Consider the following 26,834-nt stretch of genomic DNA (forward strand, 5'->3'; position numbering starts at 1 on the left):
CATGCTGGCGGAGTCATGTCTGGGAAATATGAAAATCTCTCATTGTAATTGCAATCACACAACATTCCTCCTTCTCCTCTAAGGAGAGGAATCACGACAGGACGAGGCAATCACAACATGTCTGATTACAAAATGTAGAAATGAGAGCCACCCATCAGGCTTCATTGTGTTCCGTATGAATGGGAGATGCCGATTTGTGGGATATACGTGAATATTTATTGTCTTTAAGAGTCCTTTCCAGGCAGTAGCTGTAAACCAGCCACTCTAACCAAACAACTGTTGGTGGAAACTGGATCTGCCCCGTTACTGTCATGCAGAGCTGCAGATCAGTGCTTGTTTACCAAGCATTCACAAAGCCTGCCGCAGAGAAAGCTGATCTTTTGTTTAGCCATTTGATGAAGTTTGCCACAGGCTGATGTATTTAGGTCAGACCGTGTGGATTGAGTCAGTTGTTCTGTAGGGAAAAGATGAAGATCAGAGTTAACGTGCCAATTGTGGACAAATATTGTGTTTGTGGTGTGATCTCTGTCCTGTCGGATTGTGTCAGCACAATGTTTGTAAGTCCAATGGGCTGGCGAAAGTTAACACGATATTATTACGGTTAATTAAATTTTTCATTCTGCTTTCTAAAGACTGCTCGGAAATCATTTGATTAATCACAGCTGTTACTGACGGTAGTTCAAATACCAGTATGACATGAAAAGCAAATCTCCACAGTGTTTTGTCTCAGTCTTTGTAACATACATCTGTATGCAACATACTGTACAATCTTTCTGTGTTTTTCTCTTAGCTTCCGTTACCATTGTGTTGTGCACGGGGTGTTGCAAGGCGATATTCTTTCCTTGTCAAACTTTTTTGGAGGGATAATTGTGGCAAAAAGGGCTATTCAATGTAAACTTTAATTTAAATAACAATTTTGTTTTTCTTTATAGATGATCTGTTTCACTCAAATGTACATAACAATATGGAAGTAACTACTTCAGTTTCATTTCAACTTTAAGGGTAGAAAAACAGATTTGCTCTGGCTTCAGTATAGCAACAATATACAATCCACAAAGTCAGTATTAAAATCCCTTAATACTGCCATTTTTTTTTTTTAAATAAATAAACTGTATATAATGGCATACTTTTTCACACAGTCTTATACATGAAAATGTTTAGCTGTCCTCGGTTTAATGGAGATTCCAGAACAATGGAGAATGATGGAGGTAAATGCAGAAGAGTAGATGCTAGAGGATGTGTGTGTGAAGGACGGTCTCTGAAGCGGCAGGGCGTGACTGTCAGGAAGACAGCGAGAATGACAGCAGCTCCAGTGAGCTGAAGGTATTTCAGCTCCATCTTACAGCTGCTGTCCTCCACTGTGATGAGGACGTGGGCACTGCCTGCTTAATCGCAATTAATAGACTTACAGCTGGAAAAGAGTGTGTGTGATGGAGTCACTGAGCACAGAAGTGTGCGGAGTGCACATTTCTGTGGATGTCTGTCATATCTTCTGTGTGTGTCTGTGTGAGATGATGGCCTTTTGTCAGCTAGTCTGGAGTGTGTATGCAGCTGTCAAGGGGTGGAAAAGATGCAAGTGTGGCTGTCAGTCGGAATTCATGTATTTGTGCGTGTGTGTGTGCGAATAGAGAATCCAGAATGTGCGTGTGTGTGTGTGTGTCAGGCAGTCTAGGGATCAGAACAGCCTCATATGAATGCAGTGAGGAATCCTCTGGAGCAACAGGAGGCAGTGTGAGAGAGAAACGCAATTTGCTTTTTATGTTTTGTAATATTTACCTTGATTTTATCGCGCGTAATTGCTTTAGCAACACAAATACACTTGTCATGATTACAAAGCCTTTCGATATTTATTTTTGGCGAGTGTCACAGAGAGAAACGATGAAGCTAATGCAAATGTAGGCGTGTTAGTACCCCGGTCACAGGAGCGGCTGGGGTCCCACTAGAGAGACAGCCGAAACACCGCTGCAGCGCTAATGAAGATATGAGCAGCCGGCTGATGGGAAAGTTGGCAATAAAGAGGCAATTTATGCAATTCGGATCCCATCATCAGTTGCCTTGTGTGCCGTTTACCTGCACGTACACCCCATCAGTTTTTTTGTAGCAAAAACTGATCAATAAATAAGCGAGGGTTGTGGATGCGAGTCGGTCTGGTGCCGGGGTGATGCTTTTGTGGGGCTGACTGAAGCTCTAAGCAGAGATGTAAGCGGGTCTGACAACAAGTGTTCCTCTCCTGTTCTCGCTCGCAACACCCCAGCGAGGAGGCGCCCAGTCAAGAGAACCAATCAGATTAAAGAGTCCCATTCGATGGGGACATCAGATAAGAGAGGCAACAAAAGCATTCTGCCTGACAAACATTTATCAAATGGTTAGAACTAAAATAACTATGATGGGAGAGAAATGGAACATAATGATTAATGTTAAGTTATATTGACATTTAAAAGATTATCTGGTTACCATGTTAGGTTTTGTGGTTACCATTGTGCTGAAGAGTAGAATGCGGTTCGGTTCTGGGTGGCTTCATCAAGTTCATTTTACTAACTTTAAGTAATTATTGGTATAATGTATTGACAGGTGGTAGCCTTCACCTAATTTCTTTTAGCGTGTCATAGCTGTTTAATTTAATCTTTACTCAACACATGGAATGAAATCTACCCAAACAAATTGATTGCAAATTACCTAAATTCTGAGTAGATTCTGTAGGTTTGTTTTTACAGAATTCGGAATATAGAATACAATTAAATCAGTTTGATTCAGATGAGCCAAATAGATTCATATCAAATCTGAGCTGCCTTGAACTTATCTTCTGCCACTTTCATTGACTTTAATGAGCAACTTTTCGTAAAGCACCTGCTTATTGGGGTATCCATCAATATGGACAATATTTTGGCATTCTGTCGTGTTGATTTCATGGCACAATACTTTTCACAATCTCGTTCTGTCTCTCAGCCTCCTGTTGTTCCTTGGAGCATGATGGAGTGTTTTCATTTTCATGTTGATCGTCATCAGAGAAATGCTGCTCATTAGGCCTAGTCTTTTGATAAATGGCAAGACAATGTTATATTTTGTGGGAAATCATACAGCGGTCCATCTGGTTAAAACCTGGTAAGACTTTTTCATGTCTGGTGCTGCTGTGGGACAAGTCCTGATGGTTTAGCAAAAAAATACAAAGATGTCTCAAAACAATCTTATCTGGCTCAGTCAAAAAGAGATTAAATGTTCGAAGCTCCCAACAATCTTGTTCACGAAATGCAATTTTCGCAAATAGCGCTGGATGTGTGGAACCTGAAATAAATATTTTCACTAAACAATCAGCAGTAATATGCCAGCATACGTCGATTTTCTTTTTTGAATGACTTTTATTTTCAATATCATTTTCCCAGTCCAAATAACACCCCATAATCATTTTACAAACATTTGATGGTGTTTATAGAAAGACAGCCCATTTCATTTTAACATCTTATTAATAGCAACTTGAGAGAGTACTAAATGTACAGATTCATTCTGATGACAGCTGCATTTACAGTGGCCAAAACACAGAGAGCTTTAGAACAAGAATCAAAATCAATGTCACCTGGAAATGTAACTTTACCAATACCTACAAAAAGAGAAAGAGAGAGACTCAAAGACACAAAATAAAAGTACACAGCACTATTTTGACACAGAGACTGTTAGTTCATACAGCATCCGTGTATGTGTTTTCATGTGTTTTCTTGTTTATTGTGTTGTGTACTATATTCATAGATCTTATATAAAAGAAAAAAGAGGTACTCATCGATATATTAGACACAAATATAAAAAGTTAAGGTACACAAAGTACAAAGTTTTTATTTCTATGGCAACAACAGGACATTTGTCAGGTTGTTTTCGACTGGAATATGGAGCAATGTAATAAATTGTACCTGCAGCAAATCAAAAGCCAAAGACCATCTCAGATACTCCCTGACTAAGCCTCAGCAAAGAGTTTCCGGTTTCTATGTTTAAGCGCTTTTTACGGATCTCTGTCACACAAGGAGGAATTTGGCATAATCTCTCCTGACAGCCCTGGGCTTTTTTTGGGGAGGGGTTGGGGTTTGGGAGTACGTTCTGCACCATATGAAACCTGTCATCGTGAAACATGACTCTGCAAATGTGCGTTGCTAATAATAATAATAATAATAATAGAAAAAAAAGTCTAACAGAACCAAAGCCAGATTCCTGTTCGTAAACATTAAATACTTGTCTTTTATAAAATAACATGTTCATAGATAGATGATGCCTGAGTATAGTACAACATGAAAACAAAAAATTACAACACAACAAAATAAGCCTTTACAATAAGCAGTGTGTGATTTACATGTCAACAATGAGGAGGGCTCTTATTTAGAAGCATTTTTTCATATATATATATATAAGAAAAACAATATATTGCACTGGATTCAGCAGGTATAATTCAGAGAACGTTCTGATGAACTCTAAATGAATGAGAAAGCACATTCAGGTGTAACGCACAGATGAAAACGGTCAATTGACCATTTCGCTAAGCTCCGCCCCCTTTTGTTACTCGTTACTGTTGCCCACTTAGAAAAGCCTTACAGAACCTACCATAGGAAGTGATTGGAGATTTACATAAAAATTATGACTTGCAGTTAAATAATAATTAAAAAAAAACATATATTCTTACATGGGTTGGAATGAAAAGTGCAAATTATAGTTATCCCCCATTTTTTAAAAAGGGAAAGGGAATTTCCATTCTTTAAAGGGATAGTTCACCCAAAAATGAAAATTCTGTCATTAATTACTCACCTTCATGTCATTCCAAACCCATAAGACTTTCGTTAGATCTTCGAAGATCTTTATGATGAAATCTGTCCCTCCATAGACAGCTACGCAACTACCACTTTGACGCTTCAAAAAATTCATAAAGAGATCATACAACTAATCCCAGTCCAAATTTTCTGAAGAGACACGATCGCTTTGGAAATTTGAGTTTGGAACGACATGAGGGAGAGTAATTAATGACAGAATTTTAATTTTTTGGTGAACTAAACCCATAAGGATCTATTTAATTATGTAATAATGTTATGAAATCTTGGCAAAGTCAAGGCTAAATGTTTTACTATAATATAATATAATATATTGACATATTATATTATATTTTTTATTTCCTTGAAACTGCATTTAAAACTATCCAAACACACTTCAAAAAACTTAAAGTAGAGCAAATGCTTGTCTTATTATGCCAAATGGCAACAGTTGCTAAGGTAGAATAGGTCAGTAGTGTTTAAGGCGGGGCTTAGCACAGCGTCAATTAACCTTTTATCCAGCTGATTTTAATTCAACTGATTCTGAGCTCTGTGTCAAGACTGAAGAGCAAATCAACATTCCACACTCAGTCAAACTCCAGACATGTTTATCAGACTCACAGCACAAATCTTAACATCCTGTGCCGGCAGTCACATGGGCCTGTCGTCTATTCAGGTTTATTATTATTTATTTTTTAAATTGACGTTCAGTTTATTGAGCTGTCGACTGAGATGATTTGGAGCCATTGTCCTTCTCTGGGAGAATGAGAATGACAAACACTTGAAGTGTTTTTTAATACAATTTAACCAACAAAACAAAAAGTGTCTCATTTAGCACATTCTTCTTCGGATGGATTTCGAACTGCCTATCTGCCGGACAATCAAGTAAACAAAAAACAATCTTACTCTAGAAACCGGCAAAATGCCTTCAATGCATCTCCCATGAAGTTTCCTAGTATTAAAATGTGACGCAAATGACCTGGAATATCCTAATTATTAAGAGAACTACAGCTACAGCAGAAACAAGTGTTTTTGAGGCTTGGCACAACGTCTGTAACATCTGCAGCGACTTATGCAATGTAAACAAAAACCTTTTTCAAAGCTTTTTCCACTGATCCTGTGAAAAAAGAAAGCTTAAAAAAAAATCACACAAGATAGAATAAAGGTAAATATATAGAAAACACATTTACACATGTACATAATACAGAGCTTTAGTGTTCAATATGATATATGATTATTAAATATCTAACCTGATTGGCCAGTGTGATTCACATGAACTGGTAAACTGGTCAATTAATTATGGACAGTTGGGGTGGGGGTTGACATAACTTTATATGTATTGCTGTCTTCTGAATATGAAAACAGGAATCACAACTCTACTGGTTATAAACATTTTGAGTAACATCTGAAAACCTATGATTAAATTTACTCCAAGACGTTTCACTTTCAGAGACAGACTATTGCAAACAACTTTTTTCCTCCTTCACAGTGTTTGCCTTTGTACAATGTGTAATTGTAACCATTAAACATCTGTTTTTGGGATAAAATTATATAGTTATCCTCCCTCTTATTTTCTATACTTATCATGTACAGAATACTGCTAGCCACAATGGAGCTCTTTGGTCTAGTGATGCTTGAGTAGAGTGTTGTGATCTCAGACAGACGCACGCACACGCACACGTACACGTACACGTACACACAAACACACACACACACACACACACCTCCAAATGTTCGTCTATTTCCACTGGCTTTATCAATAACTGAAACTGATTGGCAAGTTTCGAGCTGTTTTTATATTACTGCATTTTTGATTGCTATTAAAATGATTGGCACTAGACGTTACTGTTTCTGCTGATGGAATATTTGCCTTTCAGTCAGTTCTGCTCAAATAAATCAAACTGTGAAAAACAATAAATAATAAACTATTAGCTTAAATTAAAAAGTAGAACGTAGCACACAAAGAAAGTGACATTCATGATTTTGTTTCAGATTCCAATATAGAGGTAAACTAATTAAATCAAGTAGGCACAAAAATCAAGTACACATACAATTTTTTGTTCGTTTTGAGTCTATGCACAAAGCTGATAACTGTTGAATGTTGTCTTTATTCAAATTAAGCTTTGAAATTAAAATGTTGTGGTTTATTAGCTATTTTATAATGTTCTAATGGGTAACTGATTGTGTTATTTAGGATCGACCCTCAAACTAATGGCTCTCTGAGGGTCTGTGAGTCCGTAAACATGATTAACCAGTACAGGTAATTTCTCATCAGTGATAAGAAACAGAAACTCAACAAGCGTCTGAAGCATGGCTTTGGCAAATCAAATAAGCTTTGAATGAATACTGAATCTGGCATCCATATTGTTTGGTAGCTTTAACAAAAAAGGGGAAAAAAAAGAAAAGAAAAGAAAAGAAAAACCCTTTAACATTTCACTGAACTTCCACTCGCAGATTAACAGTCCCAACAGTCCAGTTAAATTAGGTCTGTCTGACTCATTAGTGTCCTCGTTTGTATAAAAATAGAGACTATTCCTTTAAAACGGGGTCTAGTAACAATGTAGTGAAATTAAAACCTGGGTATTGTACTATTCCTCACTGGGTTCATTTTTTACTTTTTTTTTCTTTCATCTAAATGAATAGTGCTCCATATAAATATTTTTTGGACATTTGTAACACATTTCCTCAGCTATTTCAAAACATATTTCAAATACATATTCATACTTTTTATACAAAAACGGATGACAGATTGATATTGGGAGACAGTCACTGAAATTACTTGATGTTGTGTCAGTAATTTTCCACGAAACTAAACGCGTCCCATCTATATATGTAGTGGCACATAATGGCATTATTGGCACAAAGTTCAGGAGAGTGTTTTCTCCACACAAGCAGACGTGTCGTGTCAGAGAGCGTCCCCGCGGCCTCTCCGCAGCCGAACTCCACTCCAGCACACCCACATGTGCAGTAATACACGTATATAATATATCAGCTCTATATCATCTCTAAAATGATCACATGTCTATGGAAAATAATTTGGGAGTGGTTCCATAGCACTGCATCAGTCTAGAAAAATAAACATCTTCAGTCCATTTCTAGAGAGATCCAACATTTGTACAAAACTGCCAGTTCGTCTCAGTTCCCATCTCTGTGATTGCTTGTCGTTGTTGTTCTTGTGGTTTTGTTTTGCTTTATTGTGTTTTAGTGTTTTTGTGTTTGATTCACAGATTTTCCAATGAGATCCTGAAAGTACAGAAGATTAAATTTTAGTTGAGTTTGAATATTAAACTGATATCACTTTTTAAAGGGTTAGTTTACCCAAATAATTTAATTCTGTCGAGTCATTAATTACTTGCATGTCGCTCCAAACCCGTAAGACTTTCGTTCATCTTCGGAACACAAATGAAGATCCTTTTGATGAAATCTCAGTGCTTTCTGTCCCTCCATTGACAGCCTACGCAACTGACAGTTTGACACTCTTTTTGAGATCGTAAAACTAATCCATTTGAATTGAGTGGCTTAGTCCAAATTTTCTTAAATCTCGATCGTTTTATATGATGAACAGATTGAATTTAGGCTTTTATTCACATTTAAACATTCATCAACTCACACGTCAGTTGTGGTAAACGGAGCTGGCAGTTGTGTAGCTGTCTATGAAGGGATAGAAAGGGAATCTTCATTTTTGTTCCGAAGATGAACGTCTTACAGATTTAGAATGACATGAGGGTGAGTCATTAATGACAGAATTTTTGGGTGAACAATCCCTTTAAATAGAACAAGACTTGATAGTGTATAACTTTTAAATAAAATACTCTAAAAATATATATAATGCATTAACTGACATGTTACAACTTGAAATGTTAAAAAAGTATATTAGTACATGTAGAAATTAACATTAAACTAGATTAATTAATTGGTAACACTTCACAATAAGGTTCTATTTTTTATTATTAGTCAACTATTAGTAAACTAACAATGAACAATACTTCTAAAGAATTTCTTAATCTTAATGTTAATTTCAACATTTACTAATACATTATTAAAATCAAAAGTTGTATGTTAATATTATATATTATTAATATTAATATTGAACCTGAGGAAACTAACAGTCAGCAATTGTATTTTTTTTATAACTAATGTTAACAAAGATTAATAAATACTGTAACATATGCATTGCTCACTGTTAATGTTTCTTAACACAAGCTAAATTTCAACATTTACTAATACATTATTAAAATCAAAAGTTGTATGTGTTAATATTATTATTGAACCTGAGGTAACTAACAGTCAGCAGTTGTATTTTTTTATAACTAATGTTAACAAAGATTAATAAATACTGTAACATATGCATTGCTCACTGTTAATGTTTCTTAACACAATCTAATGAGACCTTAAAAACAAATGACTGTTTCATTGTTAGTTCATGTTACCTAATATAATGTAAGTGTTACCATTGTATATTGTCACATCACCTAATATTTCTGCTGTTGGTGAATGGAGGATAACATTTTTGAAAGTATATGAGCTACAGTACAAGCAACTCATTTAAATTCTATGACTTGTGAACTATTCTTTTTGAACCCCGAGGAACTGTGAATTTCTAGAAAGAACACAAGCACTGGAAAACCATGCCAAAATTACACCATGTGAATTTTAGAGCCATACGAAATATAGTACGTACCAGGACACAAACTGAAGACGTGGGCTCAACCCAAAGGTAGTAAAAGGGCCTCAACAGGAGATCTCGAACCATTTCTCAGACACAAAGGCCACAGGGATTAGCTGCCTTTCAGTGGGCGACGGTCTGAAATAAACAGACAGATCAGCTCTTCAATCCTGCAGATATAAGCACTTCTGTCCCACTCCCTGATTCAAGACTCTCTTTTTTAAAATGGCATTATACCACAAACAAAAGCGCCCACAGTTACATTTCCTCTAAACCCTCTCATCTAGGTTTTGTATTCTGAAGCATACAGTATTAAATGAAGCAGCACTGAAATTATTCATACAATTTAAGCCCATACTCAGTCTTTTATAAAGGCGAGGGCAATGGAAGGACAAAAAGCAAGACTACACAACTGTCTCAACATACTTATCTGAAAAATAATGACTCTCTGGCAGATTAAACTGGTTATTTCCAAAATGCACATTAAAGACTAAATTATTCTATAATTGACGATTGTAGCAAAGAAAAATATGAAACTATGTATTTTCAAACAAAGACACATTCAAAAACAGTTTGAATGGAACAGAATGCAGGGCTTTTGAGACCACTGCATTTTAAAAGTTTTACTGAACTTGACAAGCTGTCATAAATAGCTCACAAATAGCTCACGCAGCATGAGACGCAATGCCAAAGAGTCTGTCTGCGTGTGAATGGCTGCAGTGGTGGGGCATTAAAGAGGATGAATTTAACTTTTCTGAGAAGGTTTTAACATGCAAACTGTCTATAAGCTAAAACACAGCTTGATAGTTAAAAGTCCCACTGTTAAAAATATATAAAAAAAGAATATAAATAAATTAGGTGACCTTGGATGACCTGGATTGTGAAATTTAGTTTAAAAATAGTAAACTGCAGGGGTCAGATGTGATGTGCACTTTAAACAGCAATTTATACATTTGTGCATAATATGGTCAAGTGTTCAAGTTTTCAGAATGAACATTATTTCTGTCAGCACTAAACACTCTAAGCTATGAGGAAGCCAAACCCTGTAAGAAAGTACGGTCAATGCAGTCGACTCGCTTTCCAAACAACTTGGTCAGCAGCTCCAACATCCAGCCCAGTTGATCCTACTGAATATATATGAATCATGTCCTCTTGCCTGTTTCCATTGTAGGAGGTCTTGTAGATGGGTGTGTGCTGGATCATCTCGTCCGTGTACACCGGTATGCCAGACCGAACGCACTCGTGTGAGCACTGTAAACTGTCATTGTAGGCGGTGAAGATGTCCACCTTACTGGGCACGCGGGCAGGCGTGAAGTCGGTCAGATTCTGACAGCTCTCCTCTTGCTGGTTGATCTTTCTCTGATGGCTGCTGTGTCGGCCATTCCCGGACTGCGCACAACTACAAAAACACGCACCAAATTCACAAAGCCAACATAAAATCATACCTTGAACCGCTGTGTCTGTCCTACATTTAACACGAACTGGGGAGACAGACACAGACATATTAGCTCTGTTCCAAAAACCTAGTGAGCTGCCTTGCTGTGAATTTCATAAATAGGCATCCTAATTGAAATGAAACCTCATAAGCCCCTTTCACACAGAAATCCCGATAAATTAACGTAAAATTATCAGAATGACTTTAAGTAAATACGCAAATGTGCTGTTCACACAAGCAACAGTGTTCTCTCTTTACTGGTAAGATACCATTCACATACCACAATACTGGCAAACTCTGAATTCAATCATTGTAAATGACCTTTAAACGCTGAGCCGGTTTCTTCACCCACCTAGATGAGGTGAAGCACTTTAGTTTCATTTTAGCTACTTTTTTTTTTTTGTTTTACTTCTGAGTGACAGGCGTAAGGGGATGATCACACATTTAGGAATGCATATCGGAGCATTTTTACGAGTACGAGTAAATGAGCCCGATACCGGTTCAATTTAATGTTCAATCAAACAAAGGACAAATAAATGACTCACTGCTCTTGACTAAATAGGCTACCTTTAGTAACTTTACAAAAAGATGCATCTATATTTAATTTATACAGTAATAAATATGCAGTGTTTTTTCTCACTTGATTACTGTAGTTTTGTTGTAGTATCAAATTTGGAATAAATAATTGATATTTCACTTTTCTCTAAACATTTGTACCACTGACCCAATCCTCAGCACTGAGCCCTTCTGGAGCAGCTCTAAATATGTGCTGTACTGTACTATTAAATGAAAGATAAAATATGATAGAGCAATATGAACAGTGAAAGTAACAGAAGTTCATACAATGCATTTTAGCAGGCTTAATTAAGCATGAAAATAACTTAGCCAACTAATATGATTGATATTCTTTTGGTTTCTCTACTAATACATTTAAAAATTACAAATGCAGTGAAAATACAGGTATCGGTTACGATATCAGTAAGTACCAAAAATGACAGTATCGGTATCAGACTCGTTCTGGAAAAAGTGGTATCGGTGCATCCCTACTCAGAATGTTATTTTGCTCTTAAAAACACAAGATGAATAATAGTTACTTTAGTACTAGAGCTACTATATTACACAATAGTAACTGCAGAGTCACAGCACTGATGAATGGGAAGCAGATTTTTGATACCAAGCACCCCGAAAAGCATGATCTCTGAATTGAACATGGCACCAATATTGTAATCGGCCGTTATTTGACGTAGGATGGGTCAAGCTCCTGATTGGGTGGGCCAGGGTGTTGTTTATTTACCAGTAAAGACTGAATGTGTGAAAGGGGCTATGACTGATCTGAAACACTTTACATAGGCAGCAGAAGTGACTCGCCTGTCGATTGATTTCACTGCAATAACTTGAGAAGAATGGATACTTCAGCATAAATATAAATATGACACACAAACTAGTGTAAATTAGTACTAATAATTGATTTATGTAATTATGTATTTAATCTCGATAATGAACATTACAGTTTATAATTATTGTCAAGAGATTTTTCAAATCAAAAAGAAGAAATTATCTTAGGTGCCATAAAATGCTGCCTAAGGAGGAAGCTCACTGAGTTTGGGAAAAAAGCGATTGTGTCTGCATTGTTTGGTGCAATAAGGGGTCACTGTCCACATTGACATACAGAGGGATAGAGAAGGACAGATTGAAAAGATGATAAACAGATAGAGGGATATGAATAGGGAGAGACAGACAGACAGACAGACAGAAAAGTCATTGGCACACTGCTGAAAGAAAAGAATGTTTCCTACCAGTTTTTAAGGACTAGAGTAGTGATCAAGGCTGCGACGATCATGATGAGGGACACAGTGATGGTGATGATCTGGTGAACAGCCAGACCTAAGAAGAGAAAAACAAAGAGAGCATAGTTATCACTGTCTCCATGGCAACTAACATGAGCGCCAGTGCCTTTTGTAAGGTATTTGATTGCAATAACACTGATACTGCATCTTAACATGCACTGCTCCCTCTGCGCCACCATAGCTTTTTGTAAGCCCTGTCTGCCACCATGAAAGTAATTCAGTCGGTCCATTTATTTTACCATTTCACAAGGTCTGGACTATGAAACAGCTTGACTGAAAGCAACAGGGAGAAGATGGCAATCACACCAGCTGGCTAAAGGTCAGCAAACAACAATTAATGCAGAACAAGAACTCTCTGTTCCAGAATAAAGAGTGTCACAAGAACTATGAGCTACACTGTCTTTCTCACTCCGTCACTCCTGAATGGATAGAAATGAGACCCCGCGGGGAGCCGCAGTTACAGACTTTTAGATATAAAGAGTGCCACGACTTCCATTTCTTGCTGGAGCTGATAAGAGTGAAGGAAGCAATTTTATGGATTTCCCCATCAATATTAAAGTGTTTGTGTGCGGGTCTGCGAGGAACAGCAGCATCCATATTAAAGTATCTAGGAAATGAGAATGCATTACAGCTGGGTGCATTTATTTAAGTGGTTAGTTTGCAGTACCAAAAGGAGTTTCACAGTTACAACATTAATTTATTCACAGAACCATTTCAGAGTTATAACACTAGTTAACCTTATAACACCTGGCACAGAAGCTTCACATGGGACTAAGCATCAACCGGAATATAGGACAGTTCATATGAGTGTGCACTAATTTGCTATGCAAGTTCTTTCATAATGTTATCGTGGTTACATTTGTCTACTCATTTTGTGTTTTTGATATTTTATTGAAAGACATACACTGCAAATATTTGTATGCCACCTCTGTACATTACGAATTCAAGTACAAAGTTTGAGTCTATGCAAATGCTCCTTAGTGTGATCTATGGGTAGCTGACATGAAATCCTTTTGGGACATTGACGATTAAAATCATTTAAAATTTACAGTTATTATGCATGCAGTTTTTAAGATCTCATATTAATTGAGAGACTAAATGCAATATTTATACAATTGCATAATTTATTTATCACACCACAGGACCCTTTAAATGAATGAATGAAGGTAAAAACGTGAAAAACATAACTTGTGCATCTTGATTTTAGTTTAAATTGACATTTTATGCATCAACTACCCATATACTTTGCTTCTGCCAAAAATATCTGAGGCTGAAACGAGATTTACAGTAATGCATGTTGACTGGATTGTGCTGCATGGAATATTTGCTGTCATGAAGACTGCATCAGGCGTATCATAACCAGGAAGGAATCTGAACAAAAAGTTATCTTCCTCAATTTGATTTTGGTATATTTGGGGTGGCCAGAAAAAAAAAAATTAAGTTAAAACAGTGTTTGGCAGTAAACAAAAACAAACTCAGGACTTTTCTTTTTCTTTTGGAGATTAACAGAATAATTAATTAAACCACAGTCCTCAGTTTGCAACCACTACACTGTCTGACTGTTTGCATTATTCAGTATATAGTAAAATAAGAGATATATCATCTCACAAATGTATTCCTAATGCATTTTTTTTATTTATCTATTTATAACAGGGCAGCACATATAAGTGCCTGTGCTATGTGTGTGTGTTTGTCAAGTTGCACATCATTTCTCTTTCTAGTGCCCTTGTATTAGGCGTGTCTCATTTTAGAGTCAATTACAGGCATGTCTCAGTTCTGGCAGGAAGGGTCAAGTTGTGCTATACTGTGTTGCTGTACGAAGAAACACTGGACCGATTTACTTAACCCTAGAGACCTGTGGGGTGCTGAGTCCCTCAAGTTCTGGCTGAATAATCAATACCAGAAGAGAGAGAGAGAGAGAGAGAGAGAGAGAGAGAGAGAGAGAGAGAGAGAGAGAGAGAGAGAGAGAGAGAGAGAGACAAAAGAAAGAGAGAGAGAGACAAAAGAAAGAGAGAGGGATATAAACAACGGGGAGAGAGAGAGTTAAACGCCTTTTACACACCTGTACATGTATGTGTGAATGTGACGTTACATCTGGGCCAGTTCTGACAGATTACATTAGCCCTGAAGGCCAACAAGCTCTGCTGAGCTGTGCTCTTAATGTTACATTGAGAATGTATGAGAATTGCAAACTCCTCATATTAACTAGTCTTACTTCAGCAAGCATACTAAAAAAGTTGAATAAATATTTGTCTAAGAGAATTAACTGTAACAAAACACTTATTACACTTAATATGCTTCAATTATGTTTTTGTAACTGAAAAAGAAATGCAAATAAATGCAAATTAAATGGCTTTTAAAATCTCAGTAAATTTCACATCGCGTTTTAGCACTTTCGGTTCCATCGTCCAGAAGTCAAATAGGTTTACTGAAGCAGTTTTTGTTTAAATTCCTGAAATAAGTTCTGTGGTTAATATAAGCTCAATATTTTTTCATGTTTTATTCTACGACATAAAATACATCAGTAATACCCCCTTGGGATTTTACTTGTCTTGAAAAAGGTGGTTGCTAACAAATGGCTAAATGGGGGGTTGAATAGAAGTTGTCAGGAACATTAAACATCACACTGAACAGGTAATTTCATCTACTCACTAGTCCACTCTTGCAAACTTTGCTACCTCAAACTTTCACAGAAAATATTTTTTAAATAAAGACTGAAAGAGTTGTCAGATTATTAGTGGTGGTGGCTTTGAAGTCATGCAACCGTGTAGTTCATTTATAGCCTATGTTTAGCTTTTTACTTCTGGCGATTGTATTTAGGCTGCAAAGTTCATAGACGTTGGGTCCATTTGTGAAGATTATCATGACAAACGAAACATGTAAGAATCATAAACTTTTGTTTTTCACAGAGCAAATTATTTTCTGCAAGAATAATCCATAAGCCAATGGAAAAATAATATTGGGTATTTCAGTCAGAAATACTGCGCTCCCTTTTTGTTGCACTCGATCAGTGAAGTCCGTGAAGTTTGCATTCAGGACGAACCTTTTATGAAAAATAGAAATAGAAAACATTTATGTATAAGGATATAGCTGTAAGTCAAACGCTGAATGCACTGAACGGGGCCTGTCAAAGCATCTGAAATGGCAAGCCACGAAGAACTTTAAATGAAGGGCTTCAACCAAACTCACGTGTAAAGCATTCTCACGTTTTTGGACGTCTTGCGTTATGCACGTTTCCCGCAGCAGCTTACTTTGTGACCTCCACTATTTTTTAGATGCATTTTGTCTATAGACATTTTCACTACTGTAAAAATACATTACTGGTAGAGGTTTTCTGCACAGCCCGCAGACCCAGCTCTCTATAATGATACATTTCATTATTAACTATTACCTTAGCCTTTGTTAATAGCATTAAAGAAAAATAAATAAGTAAAAAAAATCCAACAAAACCTGTGAAGAAAATAAGTAATTTATTTACACTTTTAGTTAATAAAATACGTTATTAAGAAATTAATACATTATGACACATTTAATTAATAACAATTCATATATTACTTAATATATTAACCATATAGAATATTTATTAGTAACTGATGCAGTAATCATTAATTAATGGTTTAATTCTTCATGAGTCATACATTAACACATGATTATCTGTGCATTAGTTAAGCATGAATTAATGCATATTAGTGCACCCGTATTGTAAAGTGTTACCGAAAATAATCTGTATGCTCCAATGCCGTTTTGATTCACTACGTAGTTAAAGTCTCTTTAAGACAAGTCATTTAATCCGGCGGCCATCTTTGAAACGCCTCTCAGGGATTCAAATGCAGCTCCTATCTCTTTGAATGGAGATACATCAAATTCTCCAAAGCTGTTCACCAAGCTTATGATTAAATTTCATATTTGAAATCACCAATGAAATCTGACAACAGCTTTACCATAAATGTTGGATCTTATGCTCAAATAGCATTGAAAAAAAATCAACTTTTTCCACCATATTGTGTGTTATACTTTCTCCCATTCATAGTAACATGAGTGCACCGTCTTTCTATACATAAAGTCTTTGGCAGCGCCTTTTTTTGTTTTGTTTTTTGACCTAGAGGAAAATTCGTCACGGTTCAGAGGAGTTCAGGCACATGTTTACTTCATATTGATGTTCTGACCCTTCCTGAATGCTTAGCTGGCACTATGAGTGATGGAAGCATGCAGATGCATCTGGGAAATGCTTGCTTCACTTTCCCTCCCTGTGTCTTGCGTTCGGGTCAGAGCTGGATTAATTTTATCTCAGGCCCTGGCCTGAACACTGCTCCTTGGCATGGAGTCCCCCAGCTACACCAACACATAAACATATCGGACAGCTATTTTAATTTCCCTCTCTCTCCCTCTGTCCCTCTTGCTCTGAAATGGAAGGCAGCAGGTTAAATTGAGAGAGTGTATAGGGTGATATATTCAGGTGTTTATGCATCTGTGAAATTTTATGAGACGAGCTCTCCGTCCTCGACCTTGCTCTGAGTCGAAACGCTCATTGGCTTCTAGGCCTGTTGTTTTATGTATTGATTTCAGTTCGAAAGATTCATCCCCCCATCCCCCCGACCGAACCCATCACATTTGTGTAATATAGAGCTTTATAATACCAGAGTAGACAAATGCAAATGTATCTCCATTATATTCTTATTACTCCGGCCCAGGCTCAGAGAACAGGATGTATATCACCTTGTCTCACCTGGCCCTGCAATGAGAGAGATAGGCACACCAATTCCAATCAGGGAAAGTGTCAAAAGAGGAACACAGGCTGGTGCTGTGGTACCAGACCCCCTCCTTCCTAACTCTGCCAGTGATGGAGTCACCTTGCTTCAGGTGCTCGGGGTGAGCCTTTGTTTCCCTGGGCGCCTTGCCAATAATCAGGACAAAAGAGCCCAACCCTCAGAGGCACTATACTTCCCAAACTCCCCAAACCTCAGAGACGTGCAGCCCTTACACCCAGAGATACTGCTAAACGTCTCTACTAGAAGCTGAACTATTACACTTTTTCTGGAGTGCTGTTTGTTTAAGTTATTTCAAAGAGTTCAAGGTTTGGCTGAATAGCATGATCTAGTTAGCCCCCCAGTTAGTTGATTCTGTAACTACATTACCAGATTCAAAAATAAATAAATAAATAAATTCAGAATGTGTTTTGTGTTTTGTGGTGGTGACGATTCAAATGCAACATAAAATGCAAAACTGCCTGGATATGCTTTCTTAATAAAACATTCCTAGTCTTATTGTGCATGTTCCATCAGTGCATGTTATTCTAAAGGAAAATGTTTGTTTTTATATCTTTCATCAAAACGCAATAACTTTCTCATTCATTACATTTCTTTTATGCTGAAAGATGCATGGATAAAGGAAAATATATTTTCTTTTAAATGTTAACCAATCAGGCGTGTTGTGTGGGAAGAAAAGAATCCTCATTTTGCATGGTTGAGTGTAAAAGATTTCACCCCTCAAACTGAAATGACAAGAGAAGTTTATTCAATTATTCATCAAGACAGTTTAGGTTCATTCCTGTGATAAAAACTAGTCAATTTACTGTATGTTAAGACTTTTTAGTAAAATCAAGTAAATATTATCAAATAACCCCAATTTTATCATCTCTACACTGGTTACCTAGTTCCATATCGATTACAAAGTATTGCTACTGACCTATACGGTCATAAATGGTTTAGCTCCTGTGTACTTAACTGATCTTCTATCGCCTTACAATCCATCACGCTCTTCAAGGTCACGAAACTCTGGACTCTTGGTAGTGCCTAGGATATCTAAGTCCACTAAAGGCGGTAGAGCTGTTTCACATTTGGCTTCTAAACTCTGGATTAGCCTTCTTCATAATGTTCGGGGCTCAGAGGCACTATCCCTCTAAGCCCTTATGTTTATGTTGAAGACACATCTATTTAGCCAAGCGTTTACATAATACATCTCATAAACTTGCACTCCAGTTATATCAGATGAAATGCGCATGACTATCATCTTTTGGCTTGAAAAGCAACTATGCAAATTATTTTCCATTTGCTTTCTGTTTCTAGAGAACTAGAGATTACGCCAGCTCCAGTTTGGATTTCAGGTGACCGAACACCTGTGAAGAGATGATGCCAACTCCTGCGAGGACTTCAGATGACGCCAACTCTACATCGACATACACAACTGCCAAATTTTCTATATATTGTAATCATTACGATCACAACTTGTAATAATTGCTTTAATTAGCTCAATGTTTCTGCCTATAATGAATGCATGATGTTAGCTAACTACATGATTTGTACTATTTTAGAACTGTACATTTGGACATTACTTGGACACAGTCACCTCTGATAACAGATCACTCTAAATTGTAATGTAGAAACATGCATTTTCTGTAAAGCTGCTTTGAAACAATACAGTGTGTATTTCACAATTTTTTCACAATCCAATCAAATCATAAAAGATACTGTATTCTGCTGACTATTCTGTTTAAATTAGAAATACATTGAATTATGCCATGTAGTGTTTTCTTTACAAAAAAATATTTAGATCCAGGATGTATACAAAACACATTAGCAAAGACCTACTAGTGGCCAATAATAGCAGAGTTAACTGGTCCAGACAAAATTAGGCCTAACAAAGAGAAATGTCATGAGACTGACATTAAAATAGGACAGTAGTGGAAAGAAAAGAGTTTTAAAAATCTAGGACAAATATAAAACCCAAATAGCACAGTTTTAACAGACAGGACCTTGAAAAAAAATGTATGCAAAGGAGACACATACACAGGGGGCAGTATTTTAACTGAAGGTTATGAGTTTGTGCTGCTGGGGCCCCATAGAGCAGAGACCACAGAGACAGACACTCCTCTATCCACCTAAAGGACATTTAGAGGTTTGGAGCGGGACATAGTGTGGATCTGTCAGCTAAATGCACTATTAGTGCAGCCCGGGCCTGGCATCTGCAGCTACAGATGGCTGCAGAGGGCTAGTGAGATGAAGTGGAAAGGAGATGCCTTCACTGAGTGCTTTCAATCATGTTGCGGTTTGGCTGAGGGAGTACTCATGGCAAAGCAACAGCTTTGAGTTCACATTCAAAAGGGAAGAACGTGGAAACGTAACTTCAGAATTTGTATGCATGAGTATCCAGATCCATCAAACTTCAAATGAACTGCTGTGCAGACGCCAAGTTTAAATTTGACTTTACACCAATCTCACCAAAATCACACCTTGGAATTTGTTCGGTGCATATCCCAGCTCTAACACCGGTGATGTTTCACAGTAATCTAAAAAGTGGACTTAGTTTTAATGGGAATGTTGTAATTTGATTATAAGTGAAATCTCAGAGAGAAAGAGAGACTGACGGCAAGAGCAATCATTCTTCCATGATGACTGTTCGCTATTAAAAATGTTCTTTTTCACTGCGTGTTTAAAATGATGAGTCTATGCATATATTCTCTGTGAATACAGAATCTCGGGGGTTTAGGAATCTATTTTTAAATCATTTTCTAAAAGCAATTATGCATTTTCCGTAATATGGGGATTTGCAGTGGAAAGCCAAATTCAGAATCTAAGTCCCTCTTGCACCCCTCTTTCTAATGACAGATATAGGAATATACAGTAGTTATTGAGGGCATCTTATGGATGTTTAACCCACAGGCTGGGGGGCTTTTTAACCCTTTAGCTGCTTTTATATTTTATATATTATGATTTCTAGTGAGAACAAACTTCTTTGACTGTTTATGTTTGCAAACTTTTATCTTCTATATTCACTATTTCTATGCCCATTCAAATAGTGTTTGAAATAAGTCTTGTTTTTTTTTCACTAGGCTGCATTTATTTAATAAAAAAATAGTAAGTAAAACCATAATAATGACACATATTAATACAATACAATGTAATTTCTTCCTGTTAGGAGGAAAACTGGAGTATTGGCTGCTGATAATTCAGTCCTTCAGAAATCATTCTAATATAAGAAACATTTCTTTTATATATATTTTGAACTCAAAGATGGAAAAATTAACATATCATTTAATCACCCTCGTTTTTTTCAAAATTTCCTTCTTCTGAGGAACATAAAAGAAGTTCTTCAAAATATCTTCTTTTATGTTATGTCCCATAACAAGTGTGATGTAACACAGAAAGCCCACAGTTCTAGAATGATCCTTTATAATTCAGCAGAGGAACAGAATGTGCTTCATGGCCACTGAATATTACTTCTTAAAAAGTTTTTAAAGTGTGTAGACCGAAAAATGGATGTGAATGAGAGGGTTCCACTTATGAATGGAATCGTAACTTATTCATGGACAATAATAGGAATAGTAATACAAGTACAGGCTTTCTCATGTGTAAACCTTATTTGCTCAGTACATTATTTAAAAAACTGTTATTTCTGCACCAGTTCTCCTCTCGCAGACCAGTGAGAATGACTAAATATCTATCAGTTACATCCTTGAGCTCTTTGTGAATCAAGCTACATTTACGTTTGATTGCATCAGCTTTCTGTTCGCAGAGCTGTTGACTCCTGCTGTGTGCCCTTCTCTCATTCATTTGTGGAAACAGACTGGATAAAAATCTCTGCAAACCAACCGACACCCACAAACTGCAAATATCCAGCTCTAATTTTTAATGCATTGGAGCTGTAGAGGGGAGAAAGTGTTTGAAGTCTTTTCCTCCTCCTGGTGTTAACCTTGTCCCCCTGGCTCCGTTTGTTGTCCTCCCACACGCCCCACCTGATCGCTGGAAAACTCTCATCGCACCTGCTGATGGTTCACGATTGCCAATTAACGTAGATGTCAAGGTGTCAATCTCACTTAACTTCCACTGAGCTACAGCGTTCCCAAACCCTTACTGCAAGAAGGCCGAGAGAAATAGAGCAAAGAGAGGGGAAAAAAAATCCAAAGCAATTATTCTAAATGCCTTTTCCCAGTGTCAAAGGCTCCCCTGTATAATCCAATCGCTCTGTACAGTGCGGGAGGGAGGGGTGGTCAAAGTAGACTCTATGATTGTATTACTTAACAGATAATGAAGTTGTCCTGGATGGAACTACTTCACAGCTGTCTGTCAGAGCAGCCTTGTGAGCTTATCACATCTTTAAAAGGTTTACCTCAGTGAAACCGAACAGTCCTATTGGATGAACAATTTTGAGAAAGACAGCACTTCTAAAATATTATAGTTCATGTATTACAATGCAGGTAAGACACATCCCTAAGGACTTGTGAGTGAATTTAGCACACCTTTGACAAGGAAAATGTCGCCTTTTAATAAAACTGGAACACATCAAACTGAAAGCAATAACTAAAGCAATTTACCCAAGTCAGTGCACCTTAAAACATCTCACAAACCTGCATGCGGCTGCAATACTAGGTCATCTGGTAGGCCTAGAAAATGATGTCTTTCTTTCAGAATAATAACGTCCAGGGTGGACTGACACAATGGAAGATCATTGGATGTAATATGTTACAAGTAGTGTGAATGGAGGTAAAAGTGTATTTAACATATTTGTTTTGTTTTTTATTTAACATTTCTTTTGTTGTCTTCTGTAAAGTCATAGTGTAGATCTATAACTAATATTGACAATTTGTTTTACATATTTTGTCATTAACCTAATAAGTAATGCTACTTTTTGTGTTACATTTATACCATATAATTTTCAATTAAGTTATTCACATGACTTTTATATTTATTTCACTTATTTACTGACAAACACAATTTAAAACATCTCTATGCCCCATGGTGGGAGAAACTGAAGAGCTATAGTATGTGAGCATTATGGGTATTATAATTATGATTTGATTTACATTTCTGCCGAAGATTTGAGGGCAAACGGTAGCTCAGGTAAGTCCAAAAACACCTGAGGAGAAGCGTTAGGATAATACAACATCAGCAACCACAGACATTCGCATTCGGACAGGATTAGACTTCTCAGAGGACCGTTGGTTTGCCGAAAAACAGTAAGTAATTTGCTCTTGAATTTTTTACAGAGGTTGTGTGAGAAAAACACAGACTTGGCAGATTCGAACAGGATTAAATTTGCAAGGTAAATAACATCACCCTGGAAAACTAGTCCCGTTCCATTAGAGCTTATGTCGAGGTGAAAAACACCAACAAAAAAAAAATAAAAAAAAATAAAAACGTAAATGCTAAATTAGTTACTATTTATAATGAGAAATGCAATATTGTAACACATTCCTTTGAAAAGTAACAAACAATTACAACTACAGGTGTGGTTTAGCGAAAGTTTCAACACTCACATGTGAGACCCAGGTCAGATAAAGTATTTCCCCACAGTAAAATAGAACTTACTGTTGTTCATCTACAAAAGAAGGATTAGGTGTGGATTAGATGAGAAAATGCATTTGAGTGGAACATAGAAATTATATTTCCAGCTCTCCAGTAATTATTATAAATCTTATTTTACCATTGACACTCTTCATTGAGCAGAGCATTATTTGTATCTCACAACATAATTTCACTAAATTAACTAAAAAAATATTTTTTTCCAACCATTAACTTTTAAGCACAATATGGCTTGGATAAATGCATCATTTTGACTTTTCCTTATTAAATGTTCAATTAACCTTTGAGCCTGGGGACGTGATAACAAGCATGCAGTGCTGAACAGCAGGACTGTAAGGCATTTTAATCAACTCACGCACGTTGTTAACCTGACGGCTCCATCTGTGATCTTCATGTTAATGCTAGCATCTTAGATGGAGACAAAGGACACACACATACACAGGTATGCACATTTATAAAACCAGGAGAAAGCAATTTGTTATAATTTCTATTCATCTCAGCAGGTACATGACCCCTGGAGGTATGCCACTTGAAATATGACATCTTTGCTCTTGGGTGCTGACTTCTAATTCACTTACTTTCCACTTTTCCATATATACAATATAGCAAAATAATTAATTATTTGTGTATGTAAATGTTGCTTGCAAAAAAAATAAAAAATAAAAATAATTCCTACTTTGGGTCGGCCATCAATGGAAAAAAAGATGGTGTAACAAGATGGTGTAGTTACGGTCCCTACAAACAGGGACTAACTGGACTAAGCTAACCAGCCACACCTTGACCTCTCTGAATGCACATACACAATCACAAACACACACAGACAAACTAATGGGTAAACAGCTGAATCATGTTTGGTCTGCAGCGATAAAATCTGCCTTGTGCTGTATCAACAGACCCGCAAAGTCAAGGCTGTCACCAGCAGGAATAATACGTGACTCTAGATTATAGTCTAGTCAGCAATGAGCTGATGGAGAGAAGCTTGCACTTGATGCATTGCACACAGTAGAGAAGCAATGGTCCTTGGGGAAAAGCTTGATATAGTTCATCATTAAACTGAGTGAAGGGTTTCTAGACTGTCTTAGATGACCGCTATTAAAAGAAAATTTATGAGATATTTCATCCAATAAATAATTTCTGTCATATATTTGTTCCAAACCTAAATTACTTCTTTTTTTTTTTTTTTTTATGTGTGGATCAAAGACGAGGTATTTTGTAGAATAAAAGCTGCTCTTTTTGATATAATGAAAATGGATAGAAACTAGCTGTTGTCCCTGGTTACATAAGTAAATTCACTATATGGTCATACTTTAGATTAGGGTCCAATTCTCAGCATTAACAAACTTTTAACTAGGACTTTTGCCTCAATAAACTCCTAATACCGCTTATTAATAGTTAGTAAGGTAGTTGTTAAGTTTCGGTATTGGGTAGGATTAAGGAATGTATGGTCATGCAGAATACAGTATTAATATATGCTAATAAACAGCCAATATCCCAGTAATATGCATGCTAATAGTGAGAATGTGAATTTAAACTAAAGTGTACCATAATCATAAACTCAAAAGTTCAAATGTTGTTTTGGACCCCATTGAACTTCATTGCATGGACAAACTTTTTTTTTCAGAATGTCTTCTTTTGTGTTCCACAGAAGATAGATAGTCCTTCAGGTTTGGAACAAATTTTCAGCAATGGTAAAACATCTATAATGCCATAATGAAAGGATTTGATGCTGTTGGAGTCCTGGATTTAAATCTGGCATGTGAACAGTTACACTGACCTCCATGCACTTCCCTTGCTCTGACATAAACTCAGCTGAACACCCACTCGTATGCATGTCTAATGCTCCAGAGCTTTGTATTCAAAGCCCATTGCTTATTTTCCCCCCATTACTCTATATGTCAGAAGCAGTTTAGTACTGGTCCAGGTGTTTACGAAGGGCTAAATTTACCCGGGATGCTCACTGAATGAGGAAGCGGAGAGATTTCACCTTGATAGGTATTTCGTTTCATCAGACAGTTTCGGCTGTAGCTCGACAGAGATGGATAATTATGGCATTCCTTAAGGGCACTACATAGAACTCACTTTCATACTATTATATGTATATATATGAAAGACATGCCAAGGCAGCATACTACATAATGCACTTTTGACATTTCACATTTGAGACAAATATAAGACCTTCAAGAGACACCATGCAGCATTTGATGTTTTTACTACTCTTTCCATGTGGACGTGAATGATTGTGTTCAGGGATTTATTTATCAGCAAGCTCTTTTTTTCCATCTGCAGTTCCATTAAGTTTTAATATTCTCAGGTTGCTTGTTATTTGTTGGAGTCACTGACGAGTGACTTACCATTTTTTTTCTTTCCCCCATGGCAAAATAGAACTTAAAAAAGAGCTATACGGACTGTGTGCAGCAAACAAATTATTCAATTTTCACGCCTCAGTTGTATTAAAACTGCAATTAACACCGCTATTCTTCCTATTCACCAGATGATTCAAATATGCAAAAACACTGCAGTATTGTCTGTAGGAACCCATTACACTTGCTTATAAACCCAGGAGCATAAAAATGTAAAATAAAAAAACACAAACCAGTCAAATTAATTTAGCGGCAAATATTAGATTAAACTGCTTACTGCACAAATTGTGACAGTTCTCGAACGTGAGCCACTACCTCAGGGTTCCCGCAAAGCACAAAATAACCAGCAATAACCAACACATTTACATCCACTTTTTATATAAATGATTTATATCAGGCAAAATATTTATATAAGGTAACACTGGTACAATAGCTCTTTTTTTCTGCTGGTCTGTCCAGAAGTTGAGATTTTAACTTGCCATGTCAACATTTTCACCACAAAAATAATCATTTTTATTTTTAGCCATACGGTTTTGTGTCATTCATTTTTTACATTTAACATCTTAACAAAAAAAAACAACAAAAAAAATACAACATGAATTTTATTTATTATACATATTTTTAATTGATCCTAATTGAATACTATTTTAGCCATTTGAAAATCTCAGCTATGATAGCCAGCCTAATATTTAAGTCAGCAGAATTTGCAACAAATATATTTAATGCACTCTAGAAAACCAAATGTTTTACGTTTGCAATACACGGTCAACAAACATGAGATGATACAGTAATAGCCTACAGCACTGGCCAGCCAAAAATAATTAATAATAAATAAATAATGCAAAAATAACAAATAATTAACACGTTTCAAACACTCTCCCATTGTTATATTATGTCCAGGCCAGTCAGGCCTTTTAAATACATTGTAATTCCATTTTATACAACTAATTATACACTTAGTGGGATAAAAGCTTGCTTTGTTTTTTTATTACACATAGACTCATGAATGTTCTGTAAAGCTGCTTTGAAACGCGCAATACAAATAAATGTGAATTGAATTGAATGGAATATATGAGACATACATTTGAAATGATCCTACAATGTCCTCCATTAGTCTGTTAGACTGGGTGGTTGTGAACTGTCAGGTGCGATTGATATTTTACCTCGCCTTTATAAAGATCAGACGAAATGAAGAAGAAGAAAGGAAGAGAGGATTATTGGAACAGCACTTTAGAGATTAAGAGAAACCTTGCGCTGGCCTTTAGATGTAATGAGACTGCTGTCGTCACTCCAGACTGACTTCATTTGGCTAATCATTCCTATGGTTAATGAGGCCTTGACATTTGATTGGAGTTTGACCTTTGTGCTGAAATATAATTCGACATGCATGGATGTATGTAAGTTTCCATTCAGGGGAGTCATAAAACTATTCTCGCTTGTATATTAC

At 36.5% G+C, this 26,834-nt stretch overlaps 1 protein-coding gene across 1 annotated transcript in view; it reads right to left on the minus strand.

Moving 5' to 3' along the window:
• Positions 1-3,336: 3,336 nt before the first annotated feature.
• Positions 3,337-26,834, minus strand: part of ajap1 (adherens junctions associated protein 1) — a 53,821-nt gene continuing 30,323 nt past the window's right edge. The window contains exons 3-6 of the mRNA XM_084138501.1: positions 12,679-12,766; positions 10,604-10,846; positions 9,463-9,585; positions 3,337-8,024 (exon numbers count right to left, since the gene is read on the minus strand). Of these exons, the coding sequence (XP_083994627.1) occupies positions 9,513-9,585; positions 10,604-10,846; positions 12,679-12,766 (404 nt within the window). The 3' untranslated portion in view covers positions 3,337-8,024; positions 9,463-9,512. The remainder of the gene's footprint in view (positions 8,025-9,462; positions 9,586-10,603; positions 10,847-12,678; positions 12,767-26,834) is intronic.

This window comes from Abramis brama, assembly GCF_963993115.1.
Source record: "Abramis brama genome assembly, chromosome: 16".
NCBI classification, from domain to species: domain Eukaryota; kingdom Metazoa; phylum Chordata; class Actinopteri; order Cypriniformes; family Leuciscidae; genus Abramis; species Abramis brama.